Source organism: Numida meleagris, chromosome 4 (genome assembly GCF_002078875.1).
Source record: "Numida meleagris isolate 19003 breed g44 Domestic line chromosome 4, NumMel1.0, whole genome shotgun sequence".
NCBI classification, from domain to species: domain Eukaryota; kingdom Metazoa; phylum Chordata; class Aves; order Galliformes; family Numididae; genus Numida; species Numida meleagris.
In genome coordinates, this window is record NC_034412.1 from 48,790,600 (window position 1) to 48,815,059 (window position 24,460).

Sequence of the window (24,460 nt, forward strand, 5' to 3'; positions counted from 1 at the left end):
CTCCTGTTAAGAATCTGAAGTGGGATCATAGAATTAAAGCTGGAAAAGTGCGTTTGCACAAAGAGGCATCTACTGCAGGAAGGTTGTGCGGATTCAGGCAATACTGTTCTACTGTTTCCCAATGTAGTCCATCAGCCTTAATCTTTGTTAAGTATTTTCTAGGGGGATGCAAGTAAAATAGTGTTTTGCCATTTTGTTCAAAGTGCTGTGAAGTATTAGTTTTGCTAGCAAATTTGTTAGTTTGAATTCTTAAATCCAGGAAACCAAGGATGCTTTCAAAATGAAAATAATGTATATAAGAACCCAATAATTCCTTAGCACCCTATAAATGACTATAGAGAACTATTTTTCTGTCCTCTCACAGATTCTCTAAATGCATCAAATCTCTGTTGATGTTGAAATAAATGATGCTGTTTTTAACTCTTGTCAAGCAAATCTATAGGCCTTTGAGATATTTAACTATTTCCATATCATAATGTGCTAAAAATTCAGAGCACGCTTCTGACATTTTATCCAACTTAAATTCCACATTTTCACAGAATACATGCTGAATCTGTAAGATTTAATACTGGTAAGGAACAAATAACAAAGTATAAATCAGGAGACCTTCTGAGTTTGTCGAAATCTGACTCCAGCCATATCCTAGCTCTGTATGAAAAAGAGAGCTTCCCAAGCTCCCCTCCTTCCATGTTCTCTTTCATATGGAGAGAGGACTTGCATGTGAGTCTGCATGAGGGCTTTATCATTTTCCTTCTAATCTTCCACTTGGGATGGGGGAACACGAGCGTTCTTGCCCATGCTCTAGTTGAGGCATAGCCAGCGTATCTACATCTGGTATGGCTTGTGAGGAGATTAGAGTAGTTGTTTGTGAGTGGCCAGTATTCGCTGTGAACAAGGGAGGTGCGCTGATCTTTATCTGTGTTCCCATAGTGCCCTTAAATTCTAATAATTGGCTGTGACCTAAAGGTGTTTGTCGATCTATATAGACCATAAAAAGGACACTACATAAAACAGTAGCTCTTGAACAATAAATAAACTTTGTTCTTTCTGAAATGATGTGGGTTCTTTGAGGTTGCATATTTGAGGATGCTGCCTCAGTTCTTCATTGTAGAAATTCTGGCAATTTCTGTTGTCAGTTTAGAAATGTCATATCTTTACAGAGAATAGATTGAATGGCTCTGAACTGTGTGTGAAGTGCTTTTCTCTCTGTGATTTTGGCACATTATACAGGGTGTAACTATAACTACACAGTGTCCTGATCCTGTGTCCTAGCAAAGTCAAGATAAAGCTTTCATCGATTCCAGTGCCTCAGGATCTGGATCCAAATTTTCAAAATTTAGCTTTGGAAAATTAAAATTGTACTTTTACAAATAGAGCTTTGGTGTATCGTGGGTGGTGCATCTGTACAAATGTAGGCTGCATTTCTTCTAGTTTCCACACACAGCATACATAACATATTCCTTGGTAGCTGTAAATATGGAAACCTTTCAAATTTGTTGATGTCACCTCACTTTCTCATAAACATGAGTATCCTTGTGAAAGCTATTAATGAAACTGAGTTTAGATTTCAGAATCTTAGCTGCTGAAGAGATAACAAGAAAGCTGCAGCACAGATATATTAATATAATTCCCGAAGCAGAATAAAAGTTTAACTTCAGCAAAGTCAACAAAAACATGCTTCTTTTCACATTTAATTTCCATGAGAAACTACGTTACATTAAAACCTTTCAGTGCAATATTCCTCAATTTTTTGCATTTTTACTACCTAGAGATCAAACAGTTTGACACAGCAAAAATTCTTGTGAGTTAGAAAGAAATGCTGATTGGTTTGTTGGCTGGTGGCCGGGGGAATGTTATGACTGAGTAATTATGTGTTCTGGACAGATGTATTAACCAGGCTTCGGGCTGGAGCCACTGGATATTATTTTAGTCATAAGACTAGAGGAACTGAATCATTTTCAAAGGGCTGGCTGGCTGACACTGCTCTAGTGATGCCTGTTCCAATGATTATTTGGCAACAACTTCCAACGCTGCACTTATGACACAGTAAACAAAAACTACATTAAAGGTTTGTTTTTTAATCGTTGAGAAGTTGAACATTTCCACTGAGCTTTTTCGCTATTTATCAAGAAGCACTGAACGCTATTGTAAAGCTTCCATCCTTGTTCCTCTCACCAAAGAACTGGAGCTGTTTAGCAAAACTGTTTGAGATCTGGTGATAATGAGAATAGTTCAGAATTCAAGGTCTTTCTCAATTCGTTGACTTCTTATCGTTAAACCTGCTGTGTCATATTTATTTATTCAGCCACTCAGTGAGGTGAGCAAGAATGTTTTGTTTTGTTTTATTCTATTTTGTTTTTAACTGACAAATAGGATTAGGGAGGTTTCTCCTTATCAGCTTCAAGTTAAGAGGGGGTGAGATTTCTCCTGTTCTGGTAAGTAATAAAATTATTTTGCAAGATCATAGAATATTATACTAATAGCTGCAGAAAGAAATTGGAAGGGAAAAGAAATCTGCATTAAAGGCAGTATTCACTGAAGAAATGTAACTTTTATTTGTATATGCACATAACGTCTGTGTATTATTTACGCAGTATTTAATCTCTTCTATACATGATCCTTGACATATTTCAGTAGGTTTTGTGACCCTGTTACCGGGCATAAAAAAGGCCTTTGAGCTTTGACCAAATTTTGTTTGAATCGCTGTTAAGCCATTTGATTCTTGCAATTGTTTTGCAAGTGCCCACACTCAGGGCTGCGTTGTTTGTGTTTTTTTTGTGGTGCAAATCTGCTCACATTCCTGATTCTTTCCCAAGGACTTGCCACAGAAGAACAACAGCATGCCAGTTCGGAGTGGGAAAGATTCTGTTGTTTTGATTTTTCTCTGCAGTGATGGATTACGAATGTAAACTCTTACACGAGGTCATTTTGAACATTGCCGTGGAGGCAGTATGTCAAGCAAAGTACAGCAAACAAGGCAAAATTCCTCTTTCTTTGAGTGAAAATGGATTTGAATAAGGAAGATTTTTTTCTGACCTAAGATTTTGAGGACACAGTGACTGGAAAAATACAGATATGTCTTTACAGTCTTGGCAGCTGGTTATTAGAATCTTGAGAAGCAGTTTTATTTTTAGGTCTCTATTTGTGGTGAATGAGTGTCTTTCTATGCCCTAGATTTACCATTTGTAGAACGCAGGTGATAAACCATTGGGGCTGCCAACAGCTACCACAAGGCTAAATGTCTAGGGGTTATGTTTTGCTTGGTTTGTGCGGGATGTGAATAAATGAATACTAAAAACTAATGCAAGAAGCAATGGCAAAATGCAATAGAGTGAGAACAAAACTCTTCTTTCCAAATAGCATGGGGCTATAATTCTTCCGGCTCCCAGTACCCAAATTGTCTTTTGGCAGTTCTGTGTATGTTGCAGTGTCTTTTATTTTGTAGACTCTTACAAATTAGGAAGGATCAGTTCGGCCTGAATATTTGTCTTGCACTCTACTGCTGTTGGCAAAGTGGGGTTTGTCTGCAGACCTCCCTTCCATATACCTCTGCTGATGTACAAAACTGTAAAGTCATGGCTTGTACAGCACTGACACAGGGAAATGTGAGACCCTGACCGTGAATTTGTTCTCTTTCTTTATCATGTAGTTGTAGGAAAACAGAAGGTTTTTCTCCAAGAGAGGAATAAAAAGGGAATGATATGCTAATTTGTCTCCCATACAAGTACTTATTTTATAATTGTTTTGCTTTCTTAATATTTATAATAAAGTGTAACTTTTTGACAGTACTTTGTGAATATTGAATGTTGCAAGTCTATGTATTTCCCAGTTTGATGGAAGCTTAGCAAATAGCAGGCAAACAGATGCTTCTCTAATAGGAAACCACTGAAGAAAGAGTCGAGATACCTTCATGCTCTTGTTTCATTGTCAGTTCAGTCACGAACTGGGTTATGGCTCTGTTTTGGGTCTTTCAAGAATTTGTCTTATCCTGAGAAGACTTGAAAGGATTTTTATTTTTTTTTCTTTTTCAGAATCATGGAAGGGAGTCAGAAAAACATACACTTCATTTCCTAAGACTTTGTGGTCTACATCTTTGTGTGCATCCACACATGTACATCCGTTTGTGAATGCGCATAAGTGATGCAGATTATTATCTGCAAGCCATTCAAGACTAGCAGACAAAAATTAAAGCCTCGAGTGGCACTTCTAAATTTGTTCCAAACTCCCGATGTGTCTAGGAGTCTGGCCAAGACAAGGTCTGAAAATGTCTTCAAGACTTCAGTGCTTTCTTCAGTGGGCCAAACCTAAAGCAGCACAAGTCAATAGCAGACTCTTCTTTGTCATTCATCTGATGTGGAAGGGCTCAGTGTATCCACCAGGCTGATGTGAAGAGAATGTAAGTGATTACATATGCACAAATGAGATCCTGCTGTCATAAGTGTCTGAACTGTGCTCATTTCAATCCCCAGGATACATATGAGTGCACAACAGTCATTAATTCCTTATCAGCCATAATGAGATTAAATGGTGAGCTGAGGTCCCTGGAAGATTTATGCAAGTGTCTTCTTTTCCTTAATTGGAAAAAGTTAGGCTTTAAAAAAAAATCACACAAGCACAAAAAACAACTCCCCAACAATAGTAATAATAGTGAAAAATAATCCTTCTGTTTTAGTTGTAATTTCTTTTCTGGTACTTACATCCGAGGTGTTAATGCTACAGCCCAGACGCTGAACTCTCATGAGGCAAATATGTTAAAGCTTTATAGATTACAATAATTGTTATCCCATTTACCCTGGGAACAAGTGAAGAGATACGAAAATGAAAAACAATGTGAATAAATCTTTGATAACCTTGACCAAGAATTGCTTTTTTAAAGATAAAAAGTGGAAGGTCATGGGACTTGAGGGCTTGAGCTTCTTTAATAACGTGTGCTGACAGCAGTGGCAAGCAACTATAATCCTTATACTACAACTATACATTATCCTACAAATTGCTGTAAATGGAAATAAACAGTGGTGCTTGGGGCAGCTGGCATTAGTTCACACAGAGCAAAACAACCCACTGTGAGTAGAAACAAAGACCGTGACATTTTTTCCTTCAGCTGATTTCTTAAAAGTGTGTATATATCACTATCTCTAAGAAATGAAAATTAGAAATATATTCTTCATTGGATATACATGTGCATGCTGAGGTTGGACGGATAAACGTCTTCAAGCATTTGGGCTCAGTCATCCATGGCTGTGATGTGATTTTTAATGGTAAATGCTTCACTGGTACAATCCTCAGGGCTAGGAGCCCAGCACTGTTAGACGGCCATCACTGAGAAGTGACAGGTCATTGCTTCTTCTGTATTTGGAAATCAGCACGAGGTAGGAGCTACTACCTTGAGAGAAATGAAATCCTGCTGACCTGCAGATGAATGGCATCTCTTTTCAGTCATGGGAGCTCTTGCATCTTCTATGTCTTGTAATTTTAGAAAAAAACCCAACGCTTGGTACCATCCTTGGTACCATATAGCAGAAGTGAAGCACTACCTCAGCTCGCCCTGCTTCCTTTGCAAGCGGTGATGGAGGGATTAGTTCGGCCCTTGTCTGGAGCATCACTTTTGAATGATAACATTAGGTGAGCGATTTAGAGTCTGACTTATTTTGCCCTGATGTTTTGGTATTGGAGCCGGTGGAACTTTTTATACTTTTGGAATGTATTTATTTTGGTTTTGAGAACAAGAGCAGCTTAGAAGACTTTTAAACATACACAATGGAGGTAGAGTCTGATTTACAACTTACAGGAGTATATACTGTGAAAAAATCCACTACCAATATGGCACTAGCTGGGCATTAAATTTATATTTATTTACAGGTCCACCACTTGAACTCTTCTGTTTCCTTACAAATTAAATCCCTTCTATACTGGCAAAACTCTTGATGCAAATATGTCACAGATACAAAGAAAAGCAGGCTATGAATGAAGATATTCTGTTTTGTTTTCAAAACAAAGGAAAAATAGAAATTCTAATGCTAGTTGGTTAGGGTTGAGGATGTTTACATGATAATTTGAGTGGGAACTGAAACAAAAGTAACATTTTCATCCATTCTGATGAGTAGATGTTTGTATGGGGCTGTAAACATGAGAGAATGGTTAAGTGTTATTAATGAATATTCTTTCAAAATATTTGTAAGATATTTATAATATTTATGTATATATGACAACAAAAATATTTCAATATAAAAGTGAATTATCCCAGAAAAAAATGCTGAGCTTTTGATCTGCTTATACATCACATCACTGCAAACCTTTTCCTTTCAACCTAGAGTAACATTCGAAAGCAGAAAGATATACAGCTGACATTTCAAACTAAACGACACTACGATAAACTAGGGTTTCTCCAGAAGATAAAATACATCATAAATCGGTGTAACACTTACCTCATTTTAAATATTACTGTCTCCTTTTATCAGGTAACACTATATAACCTCCCCTTACCTCTTTTCTTCCCATATTTTATTTGGTATATTAATTCTGAACAATGATCACAACCAGAATTTTTTTTAATTAAAATCAAATATATGGCTTTAGAGGCTTAGGTTATCTGATAGAACTATTTTAATTAAAATAAGATACCAGCTCTCTTGATTCATTGGTGAATTGATAATAATTGAAATGTACAGTGTTAATTTTAATCTGCAGCCAGTTGTTTAAAGAAATAATTCTTACCCTTCTTCAAAGTCAAAAATAAATAAGTAAAAAAGAAATCCCTCGAGAAGGAAAGGAATCTCTGGCCCAGCCGACCTTTTTTTACTTCAGACTGTTACAAAATCATCCATTATTAAAAAGAGATTATTATTTTTACTTAAAACTTATTTTCCTTTATTTTTCTAAGAATAAGGAAGTACTTGTCTGACTACAGTAGCTGACTTGTTTCTATTTTCGTAGCACTCTACCTGTACAGGAACATCATGGCTCTCACAAATGTATTTGCTTTACAAAATGCCAGCTCCATCATAATCAATTGGGAAACAGATCTCACCGCAGTGGGGATTTCCCCTGGGCCTTGCCCCAAGGAGCATGCACGTAACCCAGACAAATTTCAAACCCAGAAAACTATTTGTATGAGGGCTGTCGTGGAGCAGCTCTGCAAAGCCCCATTAGAGGAATGTGGGGAGTATGAAATAAAATTCAAAGAGTTCAACAACAGACCCAGAGCATACGGAACTAGGAGAAAGAAAGTAAATGTAGGTTTTATTATTATTATGAATACTGTAAACCACTATCAAAGTAAGTTCTCTTTAAGGTATTTTTAAGAACCCTTCAACTGGGTGAGATTTAAAATACTGTTATAGAAACTCTAGGTAAAACTTCTATTCAGATACTGATTTAAGTATACGTCTTTTTTATTAGATAACATTTTTAGGAGTGGTTAGTTATTATTTTATGTGGGCATACAGGGTAACATGAATTTGATAACTGAGGCTGAAACAAAAGTATAGTGCTTGTCTGGCAGCTACTGCAAGAGTTTCTATATAATTTAGAAAAAGTTGGAAAGAGATACATGTGCACAAGTTACAGAAGAAACGTTTTTTTCCTCCTTTGAGACTGTTATCCTTAATTAGATATTAATTCCATGTGGGGCATCACCTGGAATTCTTTCATTTAGAATGATTGATTTTTAAGATCTAATCCGCTTTGATAAATCACTGTGTGAGCATAGCTCAGTTCAGAACAGTGATTTAATTCTACTGTGACTATCTTGACCTTAAATATAAAGCAAGCATGGGATACTTGGTGAGAACTGTTGGAGAATGCTCTTCTGAACAGAAGTATTTTTGTTTAGTTCATTACAGAAATTTTTCAAATCTGCCGATGATTAATCAAAATGAATGAGCTACAAATAAACGATGACCTGTTCCTTCTTTCATAATAACTTCGGCTAATCTACACGTGCACTCTGTCTAAGCCACTGAGAAAACAAAAAGCTCAGATGTGGAGTGAAGCTGTGTGTGCCGTTTAATCCTCGGTATGAGTAAAACTGCCATTATGCTATAATGGCACCAGCTATGCATGCTAGCAGACCAAATACGCTGAAAGCATGGATGCAAATGTCAGAATATGGAAGGTTATTCCCTTCCTTTAACACACCTTCTACCTAAGCAAACGCCTTACTTGGGCAGCTGGGTGAAGTTTGGGAAGTGCAGAACACTTGCCACTAGCATTAGTGGGAATTGCTGGCCAGACTTCCTTCGGGGACTACATGAGATCCTGAGAGTCCAGCTGCTGGCATTTAATTCTTTTGTTCAGCAGCTCTAATGTGTGCACTTTCTAAGCATATGCACTATTGATTACTGAGAGTCCTTCCAGATCTGGCAAATATTCCTGTGAGTTCTATGGATTTTCTCTAAATATGCTCCTGTATCAGTTTTCACTTTGCTACACCACTTTGCGCACATCTCATAGTGGGTAAGAGGTGAGGATTTATTTATGAATATTATTTCTTATTTCATCTGTTACTTCTGCAAAAGCTTTGTAAGTTCCAGCAAGTTTTGCCATTTTAAATATTTCCCAAACTTTGAAGCACGTTTAGGATATGAAGGAGGATAAAAATCAGTTTACTAATCAATGACATTTTGGACCCAAATTTTAGAAAAAGGTAGATAACTTTTAAATTCTTTGGCATGAAATTAAAAAAATGTCATGCCTGCACTACTGTAGTTATTTTCTCGTCATTTAAAGTTACAGTTTGATACATTTACCTTCCTAACAGCTATCTAATTACCATTAGCTAACCATAGTAACAAAATTGAAGAGGCACTCTGGATGGGTATTTTAAAGCAGTGCCAATCTGTAGTGAGTAATCTTTAGAGTGAAATGCATTTGCTGTCTTCTCCCCAGGCACTTATTACAGTGGTGCTAGTTAGTCTCTTACTTCTGTCTTTTTAAGGTCTGTGGTAGGAAAAAAATAAATGAAGATCAACATACAAAATTCTTCTCCACTAGGTCAACAGGTTTTAGGAACAGGCTTGTGGGAACCAGACATCCAATGTCTTTTGCTTGTCCTTCATCTCACATCTATGCTGTTCGCTCCGTAAGACGTCAATAACAGCCAGGATGCAGAAATTGAAGCTTCTTAGAAGTTAAGTCTGTCTGGGCTTTTCTTTAGCATAACTCTTAAAACAACTTATTTCTGATCTCCTCTGTTTTTTCTTTTTAATGAATCAATCTTTTATCTCCCTTCACAGAAGGGCAACATTTGTTTCTTTATTTTGTATATGATGTTACTACAATAGATAACAGGATATTGCAGTCTTTGTGATGATTTAGAACCAAGGGGGGCTTCTTTCTTTTCCCCCTGTTTTACGTGCCATTTCTTTACCTCGTTTGCTTTTGGTTTTGCTCATGCTGGATTGACCTGCACATGTGCTGTAGACAGTCTTCTGGCTTGCATGCACACACACACACGTGCAGTACATACACCATCAGGATCTGCCACTACGTTCTGCATGCATTTCTGCAAATAAAACCTCTCACTCTTTTGAAAGTGTGGCTTACTGATGTGACTCAGTACAAGATTAAAAAAAAAAAAAAAAAGACCAACTAAATACCACCAAACCTCAAATTCAGCATATCCTGAGAGAGGAATGCTCAGAAGTGCTCTAAAATCTGTATTTGGAGCCACTTCTAGCTTCCCATTTCTTTATTGAGGAAATTCAAGTACAGGGAGGAGTCTTTCAGCCTTGAAAAACACATGCTTCTGTTGCAGTGGTTGCATCCTGAACACACACTTAATACACACTTAATGCAAATTTTGTAAATTTATCAGTACCTGTTCTTTAGGGTACTTTTTTTTCCTGATGATGATCTAGAAGTAGAAATAATCCTATGGAACATAGAAAAATAATATTCCTAAAACTCACCATTTTTCCAGTTAAAATGTGGGTCTGCTGAATGAATACACGATATCATTTCTTCTTCAGTTTTTATAAATCATTTTCTCATTTTGAAATAAAATCTTCACAAAATTCCTTTGAAATAACATGCATTCTGGGTAAATGCATAACAAAACTGCAAACTCATGAGATGATTCGTGCTTAAATACTTTGTTCAGAAATTAGTTCTATTAATGAAATAGTTTCTTTAAGCAGAAGTAGAGGAAAGAGTTCTTAAACATCATATTACAGCCACATTTTGCGTTTTATGAGTCTCTTTATCATTCCTTAAATTACTCTATTCCCCAGTCAGAGGCTAAAGATCCATCTTCTAACAGTGCTTCACTGCTCGAGGTATGAAAATTTGTTAAAAAGAAAGTATAGGGTCAATATACTGTTAAATGTATTACAGAAGTGAAACGTTAAAACGCCGCAATGGTATGTTGGAAACATTTAATTTTGATAGGCATGATGTATAGCTAGGGAAGTAAGCGCACTCAAATAATTATGCTGTCTTTGAAAGACTAGGCAATTTAAAACTAGATTATCCAATGAGGCTGAAGTAGTAGTTATCAAATTTTCAGGAAGTAATTAAACAAGCAGAGGTTCTCTCTTTTTTACTGGCCGTTTCTGGGTTGCATAGGGGTTATGAAGAGAGACAAGAAAAATGACAGAGCAGGCTAAAAAACACATCAAACTCTCCTTGAAGAATACTTTTTATTTCCTTCTTGGCTTTCTGACTCACAATAAGCGAGGTAAGGTTTTGCAAAGTTTTTGCAACATACAGGTCTCTGATAAAACACTGCCCTTTGGAAAAACAACGGCCAATGTGGATTTTTTTTTTTTTAATACCTCACAATGAAATCTGCATTGCTCCCACAAGACCAGTTCCCTGCTTAGGGCTTTTCTTTTTTTCTTCATTTTTTTCCCCAGGGCTTTTGTTCAGTGCTGGGCCCTGCTGGTTTGTTGCCATCTGGCACATGGTCTTTCCTTTCCGAGTGTCTGTCCACAATCCTTTCCCCAGCTGCTGTCAGCACTGCCTGAGCCCTTGCACAACCCCACGCTGCTCATAGGGAGCCCAGTGCTCCAGCTCCATCACACTGCTCCACTCAACTTGCAGGTTGCTGCCAGGTTTCTCCCCAGCATGATGCCTGGGCCTTGTGCCAGCTGGGACCTCTCCTGGGGCTGGCAGAGGGATGGCTGCCTGCACTCATGGTCCAGCACAGGGATGCAGCGAAGTGACCAAAACACGTCAGAAACACAGAGATCAGAGTCATGACTTTAGCCCCACCTATCCCCCGTTTGACTTAGCTTGCTCAGGAATGGGCAAGGCTGCCCAATTTTTTATGACTGACAAACCAAAATGCTCTGTGGAATATTCCAATACCCATGGAATGCTAGCTCTTTGACTCCATTTCTTACATTTCTTTTATCTACAGAAAATGTGGTTTATCCTAGAAAATAATAACAATAATATACTTATTATTATAATTATTATTTATATTTTCTCAGTCCCATGTGGGCTTGAGGTTTAATAATGGTTAGACAGAGCCCAGTTCAAGGTATGATGGAAACTTTAACACCCCAGAGTACACAGTTGTGGAATTGAAGCAGTACAGAAAAAAAAATGGAAGTTCAATTAAATATTGGAGACCAAAACTTTACCTCATAAATCCTAAAGCTGTTATTGTGCTCTACCCGTAGTTGTGGCTTTTGGAATTTGTCCCCATGGGCAGATTTCAGCAGCCAAAACCAAGTCACACAATATTTAATAGCTTTGAATATTCTTATGTAGCTATCCAAGGACTCAGCACTTGAGTATCTAGACACTAAGTGCTGCATCAAAGCAATGTTTTCTGACTTTGGGGAGAGGAGAAAAGTTCTAATCTATCCACTGTATGCATTCTGGAGCATCTCTAACAACACAGCGCACTCCCATACTTTATTGCAGAAGGAGAAAATTCTGCAGTTGTTCCTTCTTGTTGTCACTTCCATGACTGTGCCTTCTGGTAGTGAGGGTAAAATGCCATCTATTGCAGGAAAAAGAAAAGCCAAATTTAGGTTTGCCAAAATGGCTGAATACTTTGAACTATGCCTGGGTTTTGGATTCTGTAATGGGATAGAAAGCACTGAACAATAAATCTAATTCAAGGGTGAGATTTGGCACACAGACAATTCTTTGGAAGAGTTTGAGTACCTCACATACATTGCTTTTAAGTCAAATAGCACTGAAATCTAATGCTCTTTAAAATACAGCATAGATTGTAACAGTGTTTATGAATTCATAGCAGTGAAGTAGCTAGTTTTTGGCAGTAAGGCACTATTCACGTTGTTTTCTTAAAATAATAATAATAATTGTAAAAACCACATAAAAAGAAACCATGTTATTTAAAAGCAGCTTCATTTCAGCTGCGTCCTGCTTTGTCCAAATGCCATCTCATCATCAAAGATACGTTCCTAAATTCGTATGCATTGAGCTGCCCTTTAGGGAGAACGATAAATACATTAAAGCTCAGCATACAACTGTGCAGTTCTGTCTGTGTTACTGCTTTTCATTCTACTCCTCTACCCCTACATAGTGACTTCCTAAAAACAGTCTTGCCCAAATTCGCAAGAAAGCCAAACTAAGAAGTGCTGCCTGAGCAACAGGATGTGCTAGCTCATGGCAGGGCACAGCTGTGCTGGCCAGGGTGCTCAGCTCAGGCAAGTGGAGCAGCTGTGCTGAATGCAGACCAGCTCATGTCCCCACACCTTCTCTTGTGGTCTAGAGTGACAGGACTGCACTCACCAGCTTACTTTTGTTCCACTTTTTGTAACAGCTTTCTTTTAAAAAGCAGGAATCTGAGAACTTAGGTACAAAGATTTTGGTTTGTTTTGAAGTTTTTGAACGATGCAACTTGAAGTAGCTCCTCTTCCAAATGGTTACATCTTATTAAAAGTTAATAAGATTTAATTTTTTTTCCAGTTAGTTTTGTATTCCTGTATCAAAACTGCTTTTTCAAAATATCATTTCCTGTAGTCAGAAAATGGATGTGTCAGGAAATCATGACAGTAGAGGAAAGTGACAGCTCTCGTGGAATTGCACTATGTTTTAGGAGTGCACTACACCAGATGGTGTTAATGGCCTTGAAGAGGCTCTTTTCAACTTCTCCATTTCTGGTACACCCTCTTGTGCACCTGTATATCAAGAATATTACACACCAGTTCCAAAGGCACTTCCAGCTTGCAGCCACAAGGCACAGATGTCAACAGCAGAGGTATCAGAATAAACACTTCTTTCTGTTGTTAGAAGTATGGAGATCTGCACATCTATTCAGTCTTAACAGACTGATTCTGACTGAGCAGAGCTGCATGGTCTGCTTGTGGAGGCAGCAGCCTGCTGGCTTTGCTGCAAGTGCCGTTGGAACCAATGTCCAGAGAGAAGCTGACGTGACGAGGTGCAATTGTTGCGAATGGGTTCAGGACTGGTGGGAGAAGCTGTCCTTGACATCCTGGAGAGGGGTTACTTGGAGCTCAGTGGGAAGTTTTAATGCAATTGGCACAGGAGGGAGTGGAGAATACTGCATGATACCAAATCGAAGCTGTTAATTGCAGTTGTTATTAATTACTGCGAGGGTTACAGGAAGTGAGAGCATGTGTCCAGGGCATTCCTCAGTACCGTTCTCCTAAGACAGAGGGCAAGAGGCTGAGTTCCTCGCACTGGTGTGGCATTGCTTCACAGTTCCAGCAAAATGGGTTGGTGGTATGTGTCAGCCTGCACTTTTGGAGAGATACTGGGTATGATTGCACAGACAGGGAGAAGAATTTGGGGGTGATTGCGAGAGACACCGAGCAGTCCTCTCTAGAGATTCGTTGTCAGTCCTTTGCTGTACTGGCTCAGAATTAGGCGGCTTCAGAGGTGTCTCCAGGCGATAACGCTATAACCGCTTTTGGGCATCTTCTCACCTTTCCACTTTCCCCGCACGTCCCTTCGTTCGTGCTTTGGGGGCAAAGTGCCCCTCTGTACTCTCCCAGGTGAATAGCCCCGCAGCCAGGGAAGCCCCTGGGCTCTTCCTGCAGCTCTTATTTTTAACCCCTTTTTCCGGGGGTGAGTGAGGCCGTCCTCAGCTGACGGGGGTCAACCTCCCGTCGCCGGTGGAGCCTCCCCGACGGCACAGAGCAGCCCCGGGCGGGCGCCGCGCTCCTCGCGTCCCCCGAGCTCTGGTTTTCTTCTCCCTGAAGCGCTGTGTACACAAAGGGCTCGCTTCTGTCTTTCAATTAGGTAACCAAGATTTATTTACTTTTGCTCTTTCTCCCGTCCGTACACATCTTTAGCGTTTGCAGCCCCTGTCAGCTTTGGGCTCGGGTTCCTTTTCTCCCCGAGAAGTTATTTATTTGTGTTTCTCGGGAGAGGTCTTTAAATCAAATGCCCGTGTCAGTACGACTCCGTCCCGCCTGGCTCTTAAGGCGGGCCGGCGGCTCTCCGCGGTGCTGCGGGGGCGGCTCCGGGCGAAATGTCGGGGCTCCCCTTGTCCTGGGGGGCCGGCCGAGCGAGACCCCCCTGCTCGGTCGGGCCGCGGCTCTCAGGGTCCCCCCCCGTCTCTCCCTGCCCGGCCCCGCAGCGGCACCGCGCCGGCGGACGGCCGGGGAGCCTCGGGCTGGACGGCTGCTTGGCAGCGCGTCGGGGGCAGAACGAGCCCGGTCGCAGTACAGCCCTCAGGAAAGGCAGGAATAAAAAAGAAAGATCGAAAGAAAGAAAAGAAGGAAGGGAATTGTTGGAGGGCGAGGTTTTCCCGGAGTTCCGGGGGCTGAGATACGGTGAGGGGCACCCAGGGGCGGGGGGACGCTGCCTGGCATCAGTGGGTGGCAGGGCTCCCCCAGCGCCACCAGCAGCCAAAGATGTGTGTGTGTTTGTGCGTGCGTGGAGACCGCTGTGCCTTACACCCAACCTCGTGCCGCTCTAGGTGACGGAGGAGCGCTACCGGAGGAGCCAGGGATCCTCGATGTGCACCAGCTCCGAAATAAGGGATAGCAGCAGCATCGCTCCCGGACACCAAAGGTACAGGCAATTCAGACAATAGCGTGTTTTTGTTTTTTTTTCCCCCTTCCCCTCGGCGTTTGCTTTAGCAAGCGGAGCTGTGTACGAGTCCCAAGCCGGAGGGGCCGCGGAGCGCTGCTTCCAGCAGACGCTGCTTCCCGTCCCCTCCATCCTGCGGGATGGGGAGAACGGGGGGGCTCGAAGAGCGGGAGGGAGCCGGGGGATTCGCTGTTTTCCTTGAAAAACAGTTCAAAACAATTATTATTAATGCACGCAGCGGGCACCTGCTCGGCTGCCTGCCCGCTTCGCGAGCGGCAATTTTACTGTCCCTAAGCAGCGAACCAGGGCCGGTAATAGGATCAGGAAGGGAGGCGTTAGGCAGAATGCCGCCGCGGCACCACGCGTAGAGGCGTGCTCCCGACAGACACCTTCGGCCGAGCGGCTGTAAACGTTTTATGGGTAATGAGAAAGGCGCAGGTTTGGCACGAAGGGGCGGGTAGTGTCGTCTCTGAATGCCGGTATGGGGGCTTCGGCCCGTCGGATGAGCTCTGAAAGCAAGCCAGTAACTTTTACAGAGGAAAGAAAAATATTTAAAGTCAAGAACTTTGTAGCTAAAAATTAACTTCTGACAACGCGCGAGATTTTCCCTCCCCGCCGTATCAAAGAAACGTCCGTACGTTAATTTTCCCCTGAAAGATCTGAGAAATAACAGCGCCCCAGGGTAAGTTTTCAGATTCAGAAGGATCCTTTGAGTCGAAACAGGCACAGAGCGTACGCCCAAAGCCGCACAGCGCAGCCGCGCTGATTTTGCGGCGGCGTTCGCACGCCCGGGGACTACAGAAGCGCAGATCCCGGAGTTCTTCAGGCGAGACTTTAATTAGGAAATGGAATCCCCCGCTCTGGAGCTGTTGCCTTCGGGTAGCGGAGGCGTGACGGCTGGAAGCTGCCGCTTTACGGAGCGCTATTCGGCTGCGGTGCGTGGGTTGGGGTCATGGTGCCAACGGGCGGAGCGGGGCCGGGGCTGCCCCAAACGGCATCTCCCTTCCTTCCGTCCTCCGTTCTTCTTTCTTTCCTTTTTTATTTCTATTTCTCCCTTCGGTGTCCTGCTGAGAACTGGCCCCGTGAATTTCCCGAAGCGGGCCCCTTGGCGTTATCACTCTGTTTAATGCGAACGTTACTTTCAAGAAGAAAGCAGCAGAGAGGCAAGGCTCTTGCCGCTCGTTCAGCCTATGCGTTGTTACCGTGGACACCGTTCTAAGCGGTTCGATTTTATCGATGCAAAAGAAAACGCTGAAAATTAAGGTAAGGATTCGCTTAGCTCTGTGTCTGCGAGCACAGTACCGCGTGCGCTGCTCGATGCATATGAGCGGGGCTGCCGCTTGCTCAAAGCTGACCTTGAAAAAGAAAAGAGCGTGGCCAGGCGAGCACTGTTCCATCGAACTAAAACGCATCTGTTATCTTTAAATGTTTAAATCCCTTCGTCGAGATTGTGGCTTTATTCCAAATGGTAAAACGCAGCTATTTCGCTTCTCACTGCCGCAAGAAAATAACAGACCTCCACTTTCCCTGCTCTAAAATAACGTTTAAAAACAACCCAAAGCATCAGAGCGTTTTTGCTTTTTATTTTGCTTTTCTGATTCAACGCTGAGACGTTGCAAACATTTACGGGTCGGAAAACCCATCGGAAACAGTGTGGTCACGTTATGACAAAGCGTTCATCTGACGCTTGCAAAACAGTGACAGTTGCAAAGTTGTATTTTTATTTTTTCCCCTTTGCTTCCTTTCTTTTAAAAATAAACCTCTCGAAAAATAAAATAAATGATAATAGTAATAACCCCAAACGCTCCCGCGGTGACCGCGAGTCCTCTTTCCCCATTGCAAGGAGCCCAGCCGGGCCAATTAGAAGCTCATTTAATTATTTTCATTCTAATCGCTTTAATCCCCCCCCCCCCCCGGTCTGCCGGGAGCAAATGACGCTAATGGGACCCACGTGGAGGAGCCCCGGGGTGGTGGCGCGGCTTCTCTCGGCCCCGTGCCCGGGCAGGTGGAGCCGGCGGGGCGGGGCTCGCCTCAGTCGGAGGCTTTACAATAAATAAAATACTCCCATAAGTTCTCGGTTGTTGTTATTGATTCCCCTGCCGCCGATCGCTGTCTGCCCCGGGCTGGTTCTATTTGTCGAGAAGGAGAAATGGAAAACCTCTTCACCGACGAAGCGCGGGATGGGTGCAGGCGATGCGGCCTCGGAGCAGCATGAACGCAGCAGCAGCGCTCCGCTCGGTGCCCTCGGGTGTTGGCGTCCGTGTTCGGATACAGTACCTGCCCGCTGTTATAAACATCCCTCAGTACACAGCCAATCAATCACGCTGGCAAGCAAGCAGATCGGGAGTCGAGAGTATATACAAGGCATAAATACAGAGACGTGAAACCCCCGTCAGCGTTGTAGTATCTACACATAATTTTTCTAAGGCTCTCTCTAAGAGAAACCTTATCCAGGATATTGGAAGTTATGAACTCAAGATTAGAAAGTAGCAGACAGTGCTAAGGAAGTTTAGTTGTTCTAATACTAGGTAGGGAAATGTTAGGAAGAAAAAGAGAAAAAAATGCCTGAAGTTAAAGACTTAAAAAAAAAAATCATATTACACTTACAGCCAGGAACACAAATTGGAGACTATGTGGCTGAAAACCTTGAAAACCAGTCGTTTAAAAATACGATGCGATAGATGTATCTGGAAAAGACATGAGTTTACCAGATTTTCCAGTCAGCAGAGCATTCTTTATGTTGCAGTCATTTCTAGTCTTACTTTAATTTGAAACATATTTACATCCAGGGATAGGTCCTTGCAAATGTGCTGTGTTTTTTAACAATCTTTTGATAACAAGAGCTCTGTGCAGCAGAGAGTCTGTGCCCCTCGCTGTGACAATGAAGCTTTTGCTGGCGGAAGGGCACGTGTGAACATGGATGGAATCCCTACAATGAGGTGTGCAGCAGATCCAGGGCATCCCAGTAATTTGGAGAGAAGGGTGACACATCAAAGCAGGGGAAAATCAAGTTTCAGGACTTAAAAGAGAAAGGCATATATTAAGTTGTGGTAAATCAGGAGTTTCACTGAAATGGAGAAATGGTTGGTGCTGCAAAATTTGTTGTTCCTGTGTTGCAGGATCCTAAAGTACGCCCCGTCTGGATAGCAGGCAGCAGGTAGGCCCTGGGCTTTGGTCTGACAGATGGGAATGATCTCAGAGGGCAGGAGCTGTGTTTCAGCAGGGGGTGTAAAGGGCACCTGCCAAAACAGCTTATAAAACTGGGGACCACAGTGTTCTTGCTCAAGAGAGCCCTTGTGAACATATTCCTTCTATGGAGTCAACTTCAGGCAAACTTTTTTTTTTTTTTTTGTAATTACTACATTTGCTGTGCATGTTTTCCAATCAAGAATAAATTTGATGCTAAACTCACTTTCACTCTGCGATTGTCGTTGTTAAATTGTATAAGGGGCCAAAACCAAACACTACTGATGTCAGCAGAGCAGCTTTTGAGGCTGCCCTGCAAGCTGGCTGGGTCCAGTAGACATAAATAGTATGGAAGGATGGTTTCGCTGGCATCTTAGAAACTTAAAATGGTGTGTTTCAATATGTGTATAGCCAGCACAACAAGGGATTGGATTATTCATCTGCTTACATTTAAGATGGCCCCCATCCTCCCTATTAAGGATTGTGTTTAAAATGGATTGGATTACTCACTTGCTTAAAAGATATTTCATTTTATATAACCATTTCTACTTGTCACCATGTAAGTGAGTGCTTCATCTATCAGAACTTTATCCTGTGAGCTTGATGCATGGTTTTCTGTAGGAATGGATTATAGAGCCCTTTGACAGAAACGTGTCTTGATCTGTGGTAGACAACACTGACAGAAGCCTTAACTGACAATTTGCCACTGAAATAGTACATAGAATAAATAACAATGATTAAAATAGATGGAGAAGAGTCTAGAAATATTTAGTAACTTTGACGTAAGTGGTATTTTTTGTAAGCTCTGTAGTCACCGCAACACCAATTCCATGCTTTAATCTTCTGGGGTGGTAATTGTAAGGAGACTTCCATCTGCTCTCATCAGTGGATTAATTCAGGTTCATGTTAAGTTCACAGTCTTTTTTTCACAAAAACTATTGGCAACTGTAGGAATGGTATTTTAATGTTACGAGAACATTGTGAAAGCTCACACTATTTTCCATTCTAATGATTCACCATAATTCACTTCAGTGATAAATGGTTGTTAAGAAAGATACAAACAAAGCAAGATCTTTGAGTTAATTCTTTAAGCTACCAATCGTGTTCTTTTAATTTGAGAGAAAAGCAAGAATTGCTAGATGCCAGCAATGCAAAATGAAGAATTTGTCCCATGACCCAGTACAAGTTTCTTCCTTCAGGAAGAACCCTCGGCTCCCTTCAGAAAGCTAGGACAACTGATAACAAATGTTTATGGCCAAGTTTGGCTTATTTCTGTGTGCTTTCTGCTAGGACAATTTTTCACATACTTTTTTTTCTGGAAATGAGGAAACAGTATAAAAACCTCAACCAAGCAACCAACTTGGCTTTCTCCAACCTTTGAGCGTAACCTCTGAACTTTGTGATATGGCTAGTGACAAATCTCTCCCTGGAAGATCTTCCAAGGACAATGCTAATTGCCCTACAAAGTCTTTAAGTGCCAGCCAGAGCAACTTTACACAGACCACATACGTGGCATTGTCAGCCATGTTCTCCTGTACAGATTATTTTTTATCAATCTACAAACAGACAAACCCTCCTCGGCAAGACCATGTGGTGCACCCATACCCCGAGAACTGGGGGAGAAACCAAAAGGGCACTTGATGACTACTTAAGAAAATTAGACATTGAGAATTTAACATTGAGATGCCTTTTCATTCAGACCAGTGTTCTGCTATTGCCAGTACAGATGGGGCAATTCTATTTATTTTAGAGACCTCCTATTCATCATGGGCATCAAATTGTACTACCTCATTTTTCTATATATATTTGAAATTTTACTATATCTCTTTTCTCTGAGGTTAAATGATTTTTGACTAAAATTTCTTGTTCTAAATAACAGCCTACTTCTAGTAAGCATAAACCTTCCAGTTTTGTTTCTCTTTATGGACAGTAGGCTGTCCAAAAGGATTTGAGGATGGTGCTATGGAACAATTGATAACACAGGGACATTCATCAGTTCAGACAGTGTGCTAAGCTGAGACATGTGTCTGTCCAGAGGTGAGGCATTAGAGACACACTTGAGCTCTTGCTTCTTCTGAACTGAACTGACAGTCTGGCTCTATTTCTCATTTGCTTTTAGCAGTGGTGGGGTCAGAATTTTACTAGGATGTATCTTGTTAAATGCACTGTAAGGATAATGTAGACAAGCCTCCTCAAGTGCTATATTTCGGTGATCTGTTTAGTCACTAAAGTACCCCATATTCTATATATAATTCTGTGTAGATCAAGTATGTAGTGAACATACTTGAGCAGTCTAGAGATTATAAACCAGCATTAGCAGAATTGATGTGGGGATGAATTTGGAACAGGGATGAGACTGAATTTATTGACATAAGGCTGTATGTTTGGCAACATGGGCTTCCTTTCCTATGTATAATAGGAACAACTGTTTATTCTTAGAAAATATCAACACTCACTGAGAATACATTTTAACTGCTGTTATTTAGCTAGTGTTAAGAAACTCCTGAGAACACTTTAGAGTGTAAAAAAAAAAAAACAAGCTTACCCATGCTAATCTGAGGAAGGGAAGACTGAGATACAGAGGAAGCGTAATTCTGGGCAGCTGTGGAGAGGAGTAGCCTTGTTAGAAGGCTGTTAGCTCTGGCAAGAGAGAGGATGAGCTGTGAGCAGGATGGGGACCAGGTATCCTCCTCTAGAAACTACTCTTGAAACATTTTTCTCAGTCTGGACAAAAGCAAAATAAATCTAGACTTATCATTTAAAAATAATTTCTTGCTTTAGATTTTCTGTTTCTCTAAATGTGTCTTTAGGCCCAGGCCATACGTTTTCACTTATATGAACTCAATATTACTATGCAATACTCATTTAAAAATTCTCAATACATTTTAGAGTTTTTACTGTTTTAAATGAAATCTACTTTATATAGAAAGTCTATCTACTTAATACTTAAATCTCCAAATTAGCCTTTTAAGTGCTGTGATTTTCAGTTTATATCATGCAATGCAATGTATATTGGCAACTCTTAATATCAAGAAAAGGAAATAATATGTTAATAAATTTATATCTTAAAAAGCTGAGAAGTTTTAACAAAAGCTGATTACTAACTGTGTGACTTATGTATTTTATTACATACCTAAATGTTATGCATAGGAAAAAGATTCAAATGTTTTTTATCATATTTTTAGTGCGGTAGAGAAATCTTTTGTGTTTACTGTAAATTTTACTGCTATGTCAGGAAAGGAAAAGAAAATAGCAAAAATCCAAGAACATATAAAACACATTTTGCTAGTATAAATCAGAAATTGTACTGTCACAGCTTAGACAGCATGCAACATTAGCAAATACACTTCTTGATATATATTCCAAACTGGAACAGAGAAATAGAAGCTACACTTACAGGGAAGAAAATGCAGGACCTCAACTGTCACCGAGAAGTATGCAAAGAGGGACACACTTCTCCTTGGCACATCTTAGCAGTTCAGTGATATCCTCACTTGTTTTGTCATGCAGGTGATTAATGCTGCAGAAGGCAAGTAAATGAGCCTCTTTAAATCTTCTCTAGTAATAAAAATATGTTTCCATTTGGTTGTGTTACCCGTAACTGCAGTAATTATTCAGTGTTCTTGATGTGAAGATAGGGAAAACAGTAGTTGTGAAAATACTTTTTCTAATATATATGAAATAGCTCAGATGGAAGTCACATAAAGGACACCTGAGGTACTGTGCCCAGAAGGAAAATATTCTTCCTGGTATGGCAGAGTAGCACCAAGTCTCTTTCATCACCTAAACCTCTATGAAGCCTGCTAAGTTAGTGGATAGAACAGCTCTATACAGAGGTCCACAGGACTGAATGAAAAGGACAGAACCTTGTTGGCAGTAAATTAAGTGACTGCAGAAACGCTTGTGCAGTACAGGCAGATAGGTGTTTTCTTGGAAGGGGAAGGCCTGCTTTTGAAATTTTCAGTTTTTGTATATTTGATGTTTGAAAAGAACATAGTGCTCTAGCTGTAGTCCAGATGAACACATTTCCACAGGTAAAGTGAAGAAGACAAATTGTAAATCATTTTCAATCTCTACTTTACATTTCAAAGGACTTTTTCTTTTCCTGACGCAATGGTTACATATCACAGGTATTGTGAGCAGATTAGCTTTTGGCTATTAGCACACACGTGTACACAGATCTATCTGCCTTGAGCCCAGCAGTGCATTCCTTGCAGCTCAGCAGCCTCTTGGCATGAGCAGGGCTTGGAGAATGAAAACTTCAGGTGCTCACAGCTGAGCAGGTTGCGTGGATGGCCTTTCTCCAGAAAAAAAACTTAACTGAACAAGTCTTGATGTTTTTTTCTTTTTAAATAATTTCTCAGCTGCATGGATTATAGGATTTTCCAGAAGGTTAATAACAAAGGCTACGCCTTCTTGGAAAACTGAAGTTTATACTGGTATCCACTGTCAAAGGCAGCCATTGAAATAATGAATGAGGTTCACTTCCTCAGAATGTGTAAATGTCCTGACTCAGAGTTAAGCTGTCAACAGCTGAAAGACAGTCCCATTGACATGTACCTGGCACTAGTTACTCAGGTTTATTTTTTCCTGGAAAGCTGTTTTGGGCGACAGAGTGGCGTCCGGGTTTCCCAAGTTGTTGTGCTGACAAACTGCAGTGGTGGTAAAGGCAGGGAGTCTGACAAAATCTCATTAATCATTTTAAATTAAATCCAACATTCCTCTCCTACACTGCCAAGAAGAAAGCTAACTTTTACAAATGAATACCCTCTCTGAAAAGAACTGATATCCTGACTGTATTGCTTTCAGACAAATATTCCCAATTTCTGTCATGTGCACATGCAAAATAGTTATTATTTTTAACCTTTAAAATAATGAGTTTGTTGGATGGCTAGAAATCAGAGAAGTGCTTTTTGCATATTTTCTGTAACAGATGCTATGCATGAACATCTCTGATAATTAGACTGCCTTCATTTTTTCAATGAATTGTAGCTTTTTGCTTTTCAATAACAAATACAGAAAAAAAAGTTGCTTCTTCACGGAATAAAATTGCACAGAGGGAATAGAAGTGTTCTGTTAAATATGTTATAATCTACTTCTCAAAGTTTGCTTAGATGAATAAGAAAATTCATGAAGACCTCTGTCAGAGAAAGCACTGAAGTGATGAAGGAGCAATGTGGTCTCTGCAGCCTTTTACATATACATTCATTTCTATAAGCAATGCTAGCTATCTGGTTATGATGTAATTACACACATTGCATGTTGTCTTAAATTTTAACATCTGATTAATAATATGAGAAGATCACATAAAATTTGATCTTACTAAAATCACGAATATATGTAGGTTATCACAGATTGTATATTATTTCTCTTTAAGCCAAAATGAAACCATAATGCGCCTATGGGAGACACAGGAAATCCTCTAAGTCTGTCCTTTGTCCATTTTAATAGCGCTTTTGAGATTCGTGATAGATTTTACAATGGCAGAGAACGAGTCATCTACCCTAATGTTTATTACTTTTGATGTTTACATGAAAAACGTGAAAAGAAAGAAAAACCCTTCTCTTAAATTTTCATTTGCGATCCAATACAAGGCAAGCAAATTTGACTTTACTAAATACTTAATATTGTCATTTTAACATGACAAAGTTACTGCACTTCAATCTTTGCTGAAGTACTAAAAATAATTTAATACTTGTTTTTAAAAAATAGAATTAGAAAAAATATCAGATTGCACAACCTTACACAGTGAACAAAAGTACTGCTGCTTCAAAAAAGAACAATTCCTGCTGATAAAATTGTTTATGCAATACACATTACTAAATTTCAGTATACTGCAGAGGAAACAGTCACATCTATTTGCCCAAGTAGACAGTTTATCTTCCTAAATCTTTATTTTGAAGCTGTTTTAAATGTATTATTTTCCAGTGTAGATTCCTTTCACTGGAGGGAATAGGAGGGAGAGGTTGAAGGGAACAAATCTAATTTATTTTTCCTGAATGAGAATTTCTTGCCCGCTTCAGAATTGACAAAATTGTCTCTAGCTTACAACAATTTGGGCTCTCATTTGTTGAACAAACTTTGTTTCATTTTGAGAAGCCAAAGCTGTATAAATCAGTTTGGGGGGTGAGTGGAAACTATTCAAGTTTTAGAAACATGAGAAAACATAGAATGTCAGAAACTGATTATAACTAAGATGCATGAATACATAATATACATCATACTCTATAAACAAATGCAGTCTCACAATTTAATACAGCCAAAAATGAGCAGTATAATGTGACATCTGACATGGACT

The 24,460-nt window shown here is 40.3% G+C and overlaps 1 protein-coding gene across 2 annotated transcripts in view; it reads left to right on the plus strand.

Annotated features, from left to right (window-relative positions):
- Positions 14,800 to 24,460, plus strand: part of CEP44 (centrosomal protein 44) — a 43,295-nt gene continuing 33,634 nt past the window's right edge. The window contains exon 1 of one of the 2 annotated variants that reach the window (XM_021394475.1): positions 14,800 to 14,958. In XM_021394475.1, coding sequence (XP_021250150.1) covers positions 14,903 to 14,958 — 56 coding nt within the window. In that variant the 5' untranslated portion in view covers positions 14,800 to 14,902. The remainder of the gene's footprint in view (positions 14,959 to 24,460) is intronic. The other variant, XM_021394474.1, reaches the window with a different exon arrangement.